The sequence below is a fragment of the Emiliania huxleyi genome, assembly GCF_000372725.1.
Source record: "Emiliania huxleyi CCMP1516 chromosome Unknown EMIHUscaffold_197, whole genome shotgun sequence".
NCBI classification, from domain to species: Eukaryota; Haptophyta; order Isochrysidales; family Noelaerhabdaceae; genus Emiliania; species Emiliania huxleyi.
In genome coordinates, this window is record NW_005200623.1 from 151622 (window position 1) to 165083 (window position 13462).

At 64.2% G+C, this 13462-nt stretch overlaps 3 protein-coding genes across 3 annotated transcripts; 2 read left to right on the forward strand and 1 right to left on the reverse strand.

The window, feature by feature from the left end:
* The first annotated feature begins 2234 nt into the window (after nt 1-2234).
* EMIHUDRAFT_365837 (hypothetical protein) lies at nt 2235-2922 on the forward strand. Its single transcript, XM_005781950.1, has one exon. The coding sequence runs from the start codon at nt 2241-2243 to the stop codon at nt 2766-2768; it is 528 nt and encodes a 175-aa protein (XP_005782007.1). The 5' UTR covers nt 2235-2240; the 3' UTR covers nt 2769-2922.
* Nucleotides 2923-7490: 4568 nt separating this feature from the next.
* On the reverse strand, nt 7491-9506 carry EMIHUDRAFT_468537 (hypothetical protein; the record flags this gene model as incomplete). The annotated part of the gene is made up of 7 exons (XM_005781951.1): nt 7491-7729; nt 7801-7863; nt 7944-8054; nt 8099-8215; nt 8303-8355; nt 8648-8667; nt 8728-9506. The coding sequence occupies 7 exons, from the start codon at nt 9504-9506 to the stop codon at nt 7652-7654; spliced, it is 1221 nt and encodes a 406-aa protein (XP_005782008.1). The 3' UTR covers nt 7491-7651.
* Nucleotides 9507-11818: 2312 nt separating this feature from the next.
* EMIHUDRAFT_233809 (hypothetical protein) lies at nt 11819-12520 on the forward strand (the record flags this gene model as incomplete). The annotated part of the gene is made up of 1 exon (XM_005781952.1): nt 11819-12520. One exon carries the CDS (start codon nt 11819-11821, stop codon nt 12518-12520), a length of 702 nt encoding a protein of 233 aa, XP_005782009.1.
* Nucleotides 12521-13462: the final 942 nt, after the last annotated feature.

The window sequence follows — 13462 nt, forward strand, 5'->3', positions numbered from 1 at the left end:
GTTACCGCCGAGAGATTTGTTCGCAAACGCCGAGAGGCGCGGCGGCAATCAGACGCGCCGGCGAGCGGTAGGGCGCCGCACCGCGCCGGAGGTATGCACGGAGGAGATGCTGGAGCGTGGACGAGGCATAGCGGCGAGAGGGGCAGAGAGACTGCATTCGCTTGTTGGTCTCAGCTGAGAGGCCGGTCCGCCCGCTGTGGGGAAATAAAGAAAAAATTCGATTTCCGGCCCCCAAAACTTCCTTTTCGCAAATCGATAGGGATTGGCCTGGGAGCCCCAGAACTCCGCCTTTTCATTTTTGGGCTGGTGCGAGGCGAGGCGAGGCCTGTGTGGCGGCTTCTGGGAGGGGCTAGGAGAGGGGGCGGGCTTGGCGGGAGAGGGGTCCGCGGGCGGCGCGAGCGGGCGTCCGGTGAGCGGTGTGGACGGGGCCGTGCGTGGTTTTGCGAGCTTCGGCGGTGGGGCGGCGTCGTGGCCGTCGGGAGGCGAGGAATGTAGCAGCTGCTGTGCGCACTGTCTGCAGGCCGCCTGGCAGGCGGTGTCATGGCGCCCCGTGAGGTGCGCGGGGGAAGCGAGCGGCGCCGGGCCTGCCGCGCGGGGGCGGGCGGGGGCGGGGACGGCGAGACGGGCCCGTGCGAGCTGCTTTAGCACCCGAAATAAAGTCGGTCGTCCAAAGTCGAGCAGAGGGCCTGAAGATTCGCAGCGCGCGCGGGGAGGGTTATGGTGGTCGGTGGTTTTATCGGACGAGGACGATCCTTGGGGCTGCGGACGTCTCCTGCCGATCCTCCGCACGGCTGTTGGTCGCGGGTCGAACCGGTCGCTCGTGGGGCGGCGTGGGGTCCGTCCTCGCGCGGGCTCTGAAGCGGGGCGATTTTCGCCCTCCCGCGTCGACGTTTTGAGGGCCTTCCCGAGGGCTTCAGGCGGTGCGGATTTGATGGGGCGGCAGCGCGGGGCGGCCTCCACCGTTTTGGCAAAAACAGCGTTTTTCGCGCGCGCCTCGCTCGCCCCGGGAAAGTTGCCTCGCTCCGCTCGTCAACTTTCTCCCGGGCGAGAGTTGTACGTGCGGGTGGCGGCAATAACTCTCTCTCCCTCTCTCTCTTCCTGCGCGCGCAGCGCGCGATTTTTTTGGCGGGAGGGCCCTTTTTATCGATTTTTGAGCCCTCCGTCGAGCCGTGGACGGGGGACGTATAACCCTAGCTTAACCCTCGCTCGCGGCGTGTTACTACGTCTTTAACCCTAACTTGAGTGCGCGGCTCCGGCAACCGCTAACCCTAACCGCACACAACTTTGGCTAGACCTAACTGGCCATCCCTCCGGGGCGGAGAGCGACGCGAGTGCGAGGAGAGCCGGCTTCGTGCTTGCGGGCTCGCCGGAGGCGATCGCGTGGTGGCGAAGACTGAGGCGGCGGTGAGAGAGGTGGAGATGGCCGAGCGTGACAACGGCTGGCACCGCCGATGCGATGCTGCCGCCTCGTCATCGCTCCTTGGTGCAACGAGCGATGGAGCTGCTGCGATCTAGGGAGTGGCATCAGAGCGTCGCAACCGCGGCATCGAGGTGGCAGAGCGGACAGAGCAGCGAGAGGCGGCAGACGCTATCCACTCCAAGTAGATGCGAAGAACCTAGTAGCGAAGCACGAAGCGTGAGTGGGAGCGAGAGAAAGCGAGCGCTGGTGCACTGTTGTCGAACGTGGCGAGCGAGGCAGTGCGAGAAATGGGGAAGCGATCCGAAGTCACGGAGGCGAAGGCGGCGGCGGCGAAGGCGGCGGCGAGGGCAAGAGAGCGAGTGCGAGTCGCACGCACACGGAGTGAAATGCCATGGCTACGCAGAGTGTGGTGTGGACGTGCGAAGGCGTTGCGTGGGTGCACACTGCGACGCTCCTCCGCGAGCGAGAGCAACTCGTACAGCGCCAGCCGGCGTCGTGCCAAAGCAAAGAAAAAAAAATTCTCTCCTTAACAAGCTTCCTTTATAAATTTTCATTTCCTCGAAGCCTGCTCCGATTTCTCTTTCGCGCTCTCGCCGGTAAGCTGACAGCCGCCCTTCGCGCCACCAATCGGCCACGGTTGACAGCAATGCCCGGCCAGTGGCCTCTCGACGACAGCAAGGCGGTCTGGCACGCACTTTGCCACGTGCAGCTGCAGGCTGATGGCGAGCTTCCCGGTACTCAGGAGGTCAACGCCGTCGTGGCGAGGCTGGCCAAGCGATTCGGCCGAACCAACGGCGCGATCCGGTCGCGCATCCGACACATGCACGACACCTCGCACGCTGCGTACGCGGAGCTCGTTAACTGCGGCGCCCGGCAGCCAGCGTCGAACTCGGCCCCTCCTCCTCCAAGGCCCGCGGCGCCTCCGCAGACGGCTGCCGGCGATGCAAGCGGAGGCAACCTCTACTCAGCGCTCCGCTCCTTCAGGGCGAAACGGGCGCAGGCCGATGGGGTTCAGCCCTACCACGTCGTGCACGACTCCGTGCTGCAGAAGATTGCGGACCGCTGCCCGACGAGCCTCGATGAGCTCAAGCTCGTCAACGGCATCGGGATGGACAAGATGAACACTTACGGAAGCGAGATTGTGCGCATTTGTCAGGAGTCAGCGCCGGCTCGACCGGCCGCGCCTCCGGGGCCGCTGCCACAAGGCGCCACCACCACCCCGTGCAGCAAGCGTAAGACGCCCGCCACCGGGTCCGGCACCGCCACCGGCACGACGGTTGCCGTCGCTAAGAGGCCCTCGGGGTGGCCGTACGCGTCGTCGCCGGCGCCAAAGCCGGGCATCCCATGAGGGCCGGATGGGCCGTCGCTCTGGTCCACATCCGCCGACGAGTAGTTCCGGCCGGGGTGTGTGTTGCTGTTGGTTAGGAGCGCAAAACGGTTCGTTGGCATTTACACGGCGTTGTTGTCTGGTGAGTTTTATTTCAAAAAAGATTTCCGGCGTTGCCGCCGACGTTTCCCACGGAGTGCGACATTTGCCGTGTGCGCGGCGGCACTCAGCTCCGCCAACGGCGGCGAGATGGCTCAAAAACATGTTCGAGAAGTGCCAAGAGACTGACAACTACTCCGCCGTTGTGCCATCCGATGAAAAAACAAGGGGAAAAAAGAAAACATATCTTTTCTACGGCTCGCCGACTCACGAGACGGCCTTCGCGCTGCGTACGCAACGTGTGCCCCTCTGTACGCTCCGCGCTCTCAACGCGGCGCGCAGCGCCGTCTGAGCGGCTTGACGGCGAAAAAAAGACTTAGCGGCTTCGACGCGTGAAGAGACGATATTCACACCTTTCGACTCGGATAGGGCTCGAGGCGCCGTTTTGTCAGACGCCGTTCACGGGGCGTGCGTCGTGTGTGCTGCGCTGCACGCTCAGCGCTGTTAGCACGGCGCGGAGCGCCCTTGGGGCGGCGAGAAGGCGCCGGACGGCGTTCACGGTGTCGAGGTGTGAAGAGACGCCGTTCACACTTTATTCTGTGAATAGGGCGCAGATCGCCGACTCAAGAGACGGCCTTCGCGGTGCGTACGCAGCGTGAGTTCCTCTGCACGCGCCGCGCTCTTTACGCGGCGCGCAGCGCCGCTAGAGCGGTTTGACGGCGAAAAAAAGACTTAGCGGCTTCGAGGTGTGAAGAGACGATTCTCGCACTTTTTGACTCGGATAGGGCTCGAGGCGCCGTTTTATCAGACGCCGTGCAAGGGGCGCGTCGCGCGTGTGCTGCGCTGCACGCACGGCGCTAATAGTACCGCGCGGAGCGCCTTTGGGGCGGTGAGAAGTTGCCGGACGGCGTTCACGGTGCTTAGGTGTGAAGAGACGCCGTTCACACTTCATGCTATGAACAGGGCTCGGCTCGCCGGCTCACGAGGCGGCCTTGGCGGTGCGTGTGCAGCACGTGCTCCTCCGCACGCGCAGCGCTCTCCACACGGCGCGCAGCGCCGCTAGAGCGGCTTGACGGCGAAAAAAAGACTTAGCGGTTTTGAGGTGTGAAAAGACGGTTCTCACACTTTTCGACTCGGATAGGGCTCGAGGCGCCGTTTGTCCAGACGCCGTTCACGGGGCGAGTCGCACGTGTGTTGTGCTACACGTTTGGCGCTGATAGCGCGGCGCGGAGCGCCTTTGGGGCGGCGAGAAGGCGCTAGACGGCGTTCACGGCTCGAGGTGTGAAGAGGCGCCGTTCACACGTTCTGCTATGAACAGGGCTCGGCTCGCCGCCTCACGAGGCGGCCTTCGCGGTGCGTTTGCAGCACGTGCTCCTCTGTACGCGCCGCGCTCTCCACACGGCGCGCAGCGCCGCTAGAGCGGTTTGACGGCGAAAAAAAGACTTAGCGGTTTGGAGGTGTGGAGACGAATTTCACACCTTTCGACTCGAATAGGGCTTGAGACGCCGTTTTACTGATGGCGCTCAGTGGGTGTGCTGCGCGTGTGCTGTGCTATACGCTCGGCGCTGTTTGCGAGGCGCGGAGCGCCCTTGGGGCGGCGAGAAGGCGCCGGACGGCGTACACGGCTCGAGGTGTGAAGAGGCGCCGTTCACACTTTATTCTGTGAATAGGGCGCGGATTGCCGACGCAAGAGACGGCCTTCGCGGTGCGTGTGCAGCGCGTGCTCCTCCCTTCGCGCCGCGCCCTCCACGCGGCGCGCAGCGCCGCTAGAGCGGTTTGACGGCGAAAAAAAGACTTAGCGGCTTTGAGGTGTGAAAAGACGGTTCTCACACTTTTCGGCTCGGGTAGGGCTCGAGGCGCCGTTTTATCAGACGCCGTCCAAGGGGCGCGTCGCGCGTGTACTGCGCTACACGCTCGGCGCTGTTAGTATCGCGCGGAGCGCCTTTGGGGCGGTGAGAAGTTGCCGGACGGCGTTCACGGTGCTTAGGTGTGAAGAGACGACGTTCACACTTCATGCTATGAACAGGGCTCGGCTCACCGGCTCATGAGGCGGCCTTCGGGGTGCGTTTGCAGCACGCGCTCCTCTGTACGCGCCGCGCTCTCCAAACGGCGCGCAGCGCCGCTAGAGCGGCTTGACGGCGAAAAAAAGACTTAGCGGCTTTGAGGTGTGAAAAGACGGTTCTCACACTTTTCGGCTCGGGTAGGGCTCGAGGCGCCGATTCATCAGCCGCCGTGCGAGGGGCGTGCTGCGCGTGTGCTGCGCTGCACGCTTGGCGCTGCTGGCGAGGCGCGGAGCGCCGTTGGGGCGGCGAGAGGGCGCCGGACGGCGTTCACGGCTAAAGGTGTGAAGAGGCGCCGTTCACACTTTATGACTTGAACAGGCTCGGCTCGCCGACTCGTGAGACGGCCTTCGCGGTGCGTATGCAGCACGCGCTCCTCTGCACGCGCCGCGCTCTCTTTGCGGCGCGCAGCGCCGCTAGAGCGGCTTGACGGCGAAAAAATGACTTAGCGGTTTCGAGGTGTGAAGAGACGATTTTCACACTTTTCGACTCGGATAGGGCTCGAGACGCCGATTTGTCAGACGCCGTGCGAGGGGCGTGTCGCGCGTGTGCTGCGCTGCACGCTCGGCGCCGTTAGCACGGCGCGCAGCGCCCTTGGGGCGGTGAGAAGGCGCCGGACGGTGTTCACGGCTCGAGGTGTGAAGAGGCGCCGTTCACACTCTTTGCTATGAATAGGGCTTGGCTCGCCGACTCGTGAGACGGCCTTCACCGTGCGTGTGCAGCGTGTGCTCCTCTGCACGCGCCGCGCTCTCTTTGCGGCGCGCAGCGCCGCTAGAGCGGCTTGACGGCGAAAAAATGACTTAGCGGTTTCGAGGTGTGAAATGACGGTTCTCACACTTTTCGACTCGGATAGGGCTCGAGGCGCCGGGTCATCAGACGCCGTGCGAGTGGCGTGTTGCGCGTGTGCTGCGCTGCACGATCGGCGCTGTAGCAAGGCGCGGAGCGCCATTGGGCCGGTGAGAAGGCGCCGGACGGTGTTCACGGCTCGAGGTGTGAAGAGGCGCCGTTCACACTCTTTGCTATGAATAGGGCTCGGCTCGCCGACTGGTGAGACGGCCTTCGCGGTGCGTGTGCAGCACGTGCTCCTACGAACGCGCCGCGCTCTCCACGTGGCGCGCAGCGCCGCCAGAGCGGGTTGACGGCGAAAAAATGACTTAGCGGTTTCGAGGTGTGAAATGACGGTTCTCACACTTTTCGACCCGGATAGGGCTCCAGGCGCCGGGTCATCAGACGCCGTGCGAGTGGCGTGTCGCACGTGTGCTGCGCTGCACGCTCGGCGCCGTTACCACGGCGCGCAGCGCCCTTGGTGCGGTGAGAAGGCGCCGGACGGTGTTCACGGCTCGAGGTGTGAAGAGGCGCCGTTCACACTCTTTGCTATGAATAGGGCTCGGCTCGCCGACTCGTGAGACGGCCTTCACCGTGCGTGTGCAGTGTGTGCTCCTCTGCACGCGCCGCGCTCTCTTTGCGGCGCGCAGCGCCGCTAGAGCGGCTTGACGGCGGAAAAATGACTTAGCGGTTTCGAGGTGTGAAATGACGGTTCTCACACTTTTCGACCCGGATAGGGCTCCAGGCGCCGTTTTATCAGACGCCGTGCGAGTGGCGTGTCGCACGTGTGCTGCGCTGCACGCTCGGCGCCGTTACCACGGCGCGCAGCGCCCTTGGGCCGGTGAGAAGGCGCCGGACGGTGTTCACGGCTCGAAGTGTGAAGAGGCGCCGTTCACACTCTTTGCTATGAACAGGGCTCGGCTCGCCGACTCGTGAGACGGCCTTCACCGTGCGTGTGCAGTGTGTGCTCCTCTGCACGCGCCGCGCTCTCTTTGCGGCGCGCAGCGCCGCTAGAGCGGCTTGACGGCGAAAAAATGACTTAGCGGTTTCGAGGTGTGAAATGACGGTTCTCACACTTTTCGACTCGGATAGGGCTCGAGGCGCCGGGTCATCAGACGCCGTGCGATGGGCGTGTCGCGCGTGTTCTGCGCTGCACGCTCGGCGCCGTTAGCACGGCGCGCAGCGCTCTTGGGGCGGTGAGAAGGCGCCGGACGGTGTTCACGGCTCGAGGTGTGAAGAGGCGCCGTTCACACTCTTTGCTATGAATAGGGCTCGGCTCGCCGACTCGTGAGACGGCCTTCACCGTGCGTGTGCAGTGTGTGCTCCTCTGCACGCGCCGCGCTCTCTTTGCGGCGCGCAGCGCCGCTAGAGCGGCTTGACGGCGAAAAAATGACTTAGCGGTTTCGAGGTGTGAAATGACGGTTCTCACACTTTTCGACTCGGATAGGGCTCGAGGCGCCGACTCATCAGACGCCGTGCGAGTGGCGTGTCGCGCGTGTGCTGCGCTGCACGATCGGCGCTGTAGCAAGGCGCGGAGCGCCCTTGGGCCGGTGAGAAGACGCCGGACGGTGTTCACGGCTCGAGGTGTGAAGAGGCGCCGTTCACACTCTCTGCTATGAATAGGGCTCGGCTCGCCGACTCGTGAGACGGCCTTCGCGGTGCGTGTGCAGCACGTGCTCCTACGCACGCGCCGCGCCCTCCACGTGGCGCGCAGCGCCGCCAGAGCGGGTTGACGGCGAAATTAAGATTCTTTTTGCATATGGTAGTGTTCAGCAATATTCAGCTGACATGATGCCACAAAACCTAGCACTTACTCGACTCTGCGTCTGGTCTCTGCGCGGCGGTCTCCCGGGGTGCGGGGTGAACCGCCGCGCGCGAGAGATGAAGGGCGGCAAAAGCCCGCCAGCCGACGCGCCGTTCTCAGCGTCGCGCCTTCTTGACCGGCGGCCCCTTCGCGGCGCCGCCCTTGCGCTTCCGGCCGTCGGCGTCGTCGGCGGCCTACCGGCAAACGACTGGTGAGCCACTCACAAGCTCTGGACTTGGTCCTAGGCGCCGTTACGCGGAGGGGCCTCGATCTCGTCGATCTCCGCCTCGATCAGCTGCGACAGGTAGTCCACGCGCTGCTGCAGCTCCTGCGCGGTCCGCGTGCGGAACCACCAGTCGATTAATAAGTAATATTAATAATTAATAATTATTAATGATTAACTAGAACCTGCGCGGTCCGCGTGCGGAACCACCAGTCGAAGCGGAAGAGCCACGACGCGCGCACCTCCTCGCGCAGCTCCTCCCAGCGGTCGTAGCCGATCTGGTTCGTCATGCAGACCTAACACAAACCAGAACAAAATACAAGCACGATAAACCAAACACAATGATCTGGTCGGTCATGCAGGCCAGGAAGCGGTCGTTCTCCTCCGTGAAGTGCGCGCCGCGCGCGTCGTCGTACCGCAAGCGCAACCCCACCCACGGGTTGGCGGTGGCCGAGACCTAACCAGTCAGATCGCCGAGAGATCGCCGAGAGATCGCCGAGATAGGATCAGCTAATTGAGCCGACCCGCGGGTGTGTGTCGGTACCTTCTTCGCCAGCGCACTCGCGATCTCGATCCGGCGCTGGATCTTGGCCTCGCCTACAGCAAAGGGACGACAGAGCTCGCGAAAGGAATGCAGATCGAACACAGGATGCTCCTGGCCTCGCCTATGAAGAAGAGACACAGCTCGCAACACGAAACACGGCTCGAACACAGACGTGGCGTCGGCTTCGCCCTGCGTGATCCGCCGCATCACCTTGTCATGGTCCTTGAGCTCGCGGTACCTGATGAATGAGTGGGCGCATCAGCAAACAAGCTCCACTCCTCGCCTTCTCATGGCCCCTTTCAGCTCGCGCTGCCGCGCAAAGAAGACGGACGCGTAGCGGGCCACCTCCTTCTCCGACCGGTCGCCTAGGAAGTGTCTAGGACGCGTCTAGGAAGTGTCTAGGAAGTGCCACATCTTTCTCCGACCGATCGCCGAGCTCAAGCGAGATCGACGCGACGTCGTCGCGCCCGTGCCGCTCGCACGCCTTGACGAACGCGTTGAAGTCCTTGCGCGACCAGCTCGAGAAGCCGTCGCGCAGCAGCGCCTCCCGCTCGTCGAGCTCCGCGTCGCTCAGCGGCGGCACGCCCGCCGCGGACGCCTTGCGCGTCAGCTCGTCCTCCCCCTCCTCGTCCTCCTCGCGGGCGCGCCGCGCGAGCACCCTGTCCTGCTTCCACTGCCAGTGCGCAACCTCCTGGTCGCGGAGCGCGTGCAGCCGCCGCGCGTCAAAGAACTGAAAGTCGTGGATCTGGACCTGCTTCGGCATGCGCAGCCCCGCCCGCTGCTGGTGGGCCGTCTCATCGTAGTTTTGCTTTGTGATCCGCTTCGGCAGCGAGAGAGACCATTGCGTCGCCGCCTCGGACCCCTTGGACCAGTCCTGCCCGTCCAGCTCGTACATCGACCGCTCCTGCCCGTCGAGCGTGAAGTTGGCCAGCGAGTTTGCCTGGTCCTTGAGCTTGGACTCGTCCGCGCGCGTGCGCTCCTCGCCCCGCAGCAGCAGCGCCTCGATGTCCTCGTCGGTCGGCTCGCCGCCTCCCTTGGTGTGGAAGACCGCGTCCGCGCCGAAGCGAATCATAGAGAGCATCTCGTCCTTGGAGAGCGACTTGGACTGGTCCGCCAGCCGTCCCTGCTGGATGACGGCGGCGTCGAGGTAGAGCTTGCGCTGGGCGCGCTCGATAATCTTCTCCTCGACCGAGCCCTCGATCATGAACCGGTAGACGATGACGCCGCCTCGATCGAGTCCTGCGTGTCCTCGTCCACCACCAGAGTGTGCAGCCGCTGCAGCGTCCCGCCGGCCGCCTCGCGCGACCCGCCGGCGTGCCTTGCGAGCAGCAGTGTCCGCGCGCCGAGATGTCGCCGGGCGAGGCGGGAGGTGGTCGGGTGCCGGGCGCATCTAACGAAGATCTGGAGCGTATCCAGCCCAGGCTAGGCGGCGCGGCAGCCAAGACGGCGGCGGAGCGGAATCGGCGCGCGCCGAGAGGCGCGGCGGCAATCAGACGCGCCGGCGAGCGGTAGGGCGCCGCACCGCGCCGGAGGTATGCACGGAGGAGATGCTGGAGCGTGGACGAGGCATAGCGGCGAGAGGGGCAGAGAGACTGCATTCGCTTGTTGGTCTCAGCTGAGAGGCCGGTCCGCCCGCTGTGGGGAAATAAAGAAAAAATACGTTTTCCGGTCCCCAAAACTTCCTTTTCGCAAATCGATAGGGATTGGCCTGGGAGCCCCAGAACTCCGCCTTTTCATTTTTGGGCTGGTGCGAGGCGAGGCGAGGCCTGTGTGGCGGCTTCTGGGAGGGGCTAGGAGAGGGGGCGGGCTTGGCGGGAGAGGGGTCCGCGGGCGGCGCGAGCGGGCGTCCGGTGAGCGGTGTGGACGGGGCCGTGCGTGGTTTTGCGAGCTTCGGCGGTGGGGCGGCGTCGTGGCCGTCGGGAGGCGAGGAATGTAGCAGCTGCTGTGCGCACTGTCTGCAGGCCGCCTGGCAGGCGGTGTCATGGCGCCCCGTGAGGTGCGCGGGGGAAGCCAGCGGCGCCGGGCCTGCCGCGCGGGGGCGGGCGGGGGCGGGGACGGCGAGACGGGCCCGTGCGAGCTGCTTTAGCACCCGAAATAAAGTCGGTCGTCCAAAGTCGAGCAGAGGGCCTGAAGATTCGCAGCGCGCGCGGGGAGGGTTATGGTGGTCGATGGTTTTATCGGACGAGGACGATCCTTGGGGCTGCGGACGTCTCCTGCCGATGCTCCGCACGGCTGTTGGTCGCGGGTTGCGCGGGTCGCTCGTGGGGCGGCGTGGGGTCCGTCCTCGCGCGGGCTCTGAAGCGAGGCGATTTTCGCCCTCCCGCGTCGACGTTTTGAGGGCCTTCCCGAGGGCTTCAGGCGGTGCGGGTTTGATGGGGCGGCAGCGCGGGGCGGCCTCCACCGTTTTGGCAAAAACAGCGTTTTCCGCGCGCGCGCGGCGCTCGCCCCGGGAAAGTTGCCTCGCTCCGCTCGTCAACTTTCTCCCGGGCGAGAGTTGTACGTGCGGGTGGCGGCAATAACTCTCTCTCCCTCTCTCTCTTCCTGCGCGCGCAGCGCGCGATTTTTTTGGCGGGAGGGCCCTTTTTATCGCTTTTTGAGCCCTCCGTCGAGCCGTGGACGGGGGACGTATAACCCTAGCTTAACCCTCGCTCGCGGCGTGTTACTACGTCTTTAACCCTAACTTGAGTGCGCGGCTCCGGCAACCGCTAACCCTAACCGCACACAACTTTGGCTAGACCTAACTGGCCATCCCTCCGGGGCGGAGAGCGACGCGAGTGCGAGGAGAGCCGGCTTCGTGCTTGCGGGCTCGCCGGAGGCGATCGCGTGGTGGCGAAGACTGAGGCGGCGGTGAGAGAGGTGGAGATGGCCGAGCGTGACAACGGCTGGCACCGCCGATGCGATGCTGCCGCCTCGTCATCGCTCCTTGGTGCAACGAGCGATGGAGCTGCTGCGATCTAGGGAGTGGCATCAGAGCGTCGCAACCGCGGCATCGAGGTGGCAGAGCGGACAGAGCAGCGAGAGGCGGCAGACGCTATCCACTCCAAGTAGATGCGAAGAACCTAGTAGCGAAGCACGAAGCGTGAGTGGGAGCGAGAGAAAGCGAGCGCTGGTGCACTGTTGTCGAACGTGGCGAGCGAGGCAGTGCGAGAAATGGGGAAGCGATCCGAAGTCACGGAGGCGAAGGCGGCGGCGGCGAAGGCGGCGGCGAGGGCAAGAGAGCGAGTGCGAGTCGCACGCACACGGAGTGAAATGCCATGGCTACGCAGAGTGTGGTGTGGACGTGCGAAGGCGTTGCGTGGGTGCACACTGCGACGCTCCTCCGCGAGCGAGAGCAACTCGTACAGCGCCAGCCGGCGTCGTGCCAAAGCAAAGAAAAAAATTTTCTCTCCTTAACAAGTTTCCTTTATAAATTTTCATTTTTCCTTGCCTCGAAGCCTGCTCCGATTTCTCTTTCGCGCTCTCGCCGGTAAGCTGACAGCCGCCCTTCGCGCCACCAATCGGCCACGGTTGACAGCAATGCCCGGCCAGTGGCCTCTCGACGACAGCAAGGCGGTCTGGCACGCACTTTGCCACGTGCAGCTGCAGGCTGATGGCGAGCTTCCCGGTACTCAGGAGGTCAACGCCGTCGTGGCGAGGCTGGCCAAGCGATTCGGCCGAACCAACGGCGCGATCCGGTCGCGCATCCGACACATGCACGACACCTCGCACGCTGCGTACGCGGAGCTCGTTAACTGCGGCGCCCGGCAGCCAGCGTCGAACTCGGCCCCTCCTCCTCCAAGGCCCGCGGCGCCTCCGCAGACGGCTGCCGGCGATGCAAGCGGAGGCAACCTCTACTCAGCGCTCCGCTCCTTCAGGGCGAAACGGGCGCAGGCCGATGGGGTTCAGCCCTACCACGTCGTGCACGACTCCGTGCTGCAGAAGATTGCGGACCGCTGCCCGACGAGCCTCGATGAGCTCAAGCTCGTCAACGGCATCGGGATGGACAAGATGAACACTTACGGAAGCGAGATTGTGCGCATTTGTCAGGAGTCAGCGCCGGCTCGACCGGCCGCGCCTCCGGGGCCGCTGCCACAAGGCGCCACCACCACCCCGTGCAGCAAGCGTAAGACGCCCGCCACCGGGTCCGGCACCGCCACCGGCACGACGGTTGCCGTCGCTAAGAGGCCCTCGGGGTGGCCGTACGCGTCGTCGCCGGCGCCAAAGCCGGGCATCCCATGAGGGCCGGATGGGCCGTCGCTCTGGTCCACATCCGCCGACGAGTAGTTCCGGCCGGGGTGTGTGTTGCTGTTGGTTAGGAGCGCAAAACGGTTCGTTGGCATTTACACGGCGTTGTTGTCTGGTGAGTTTTATTTCAAAAAAGATTTTCGGCGTTGCCGCCGACGTTTCCCACGGAGTGCGACATTTGCCGTGTGCGCGGCGGCACTCAGCTCCGCCAACGGCGGCGAGATGGCTCAAAAACATGTTCGAGAAGTGCCAAGAGACTGACAACTACTCCGCCGTTGTGCCATCCGATGAAAAAACAAGGGGAAAAAAGAAAACATATCTTTTCTACGGCTCGCCGACTCACGAGACGGCCTTCGCGCTGCGTACGCAACGTGTGCCCCTCTGTACGCTCCGCGCTCTCAACGCGGCGCGCAGCGCCGTCTGAGCGGCTTGACGGCGAAAAAAAGACTTAGCGGCTTCGACGCGTGAAGAGACGATATTCACATAGAGCGGCTTGACGGCGAAAAAATGACTTAGCGGTTTCGAGGTGTGAAATGACGGTTCTCACACTTTTCGACCCGGATAGGGCTCGAGGCGCCGTTTTATCAGACGCCGTGCGAGTGGCGTGTCGCACGTGTGCTGCGCTGCACGCTCGGCGCCGTTACCACGGCGCGCAGCGCCCTTGGGCCGGTGAGAAGGCGCCGGACGGCGTTCACGGTGTCGAGGTGTGAAGAGACGCCGTTCACACTTTATTCTGTGAATAGGGCGCAGATCGCCGACTCGTGAGACGGCCTTCACCGTGCGTGTGCAGTGTGTGCTCCTCTGCACGCGCCGCGCTCTCTTTGCGGCGCGCAGCGCCGCTAGAGCGGCTTGACGGCGAAAAAAAGACTTAGCGGTTTCGAGGTGTGAAATGACGGTTCTCACACTTTTCGGGGAACACACAGTTATACGGCACGA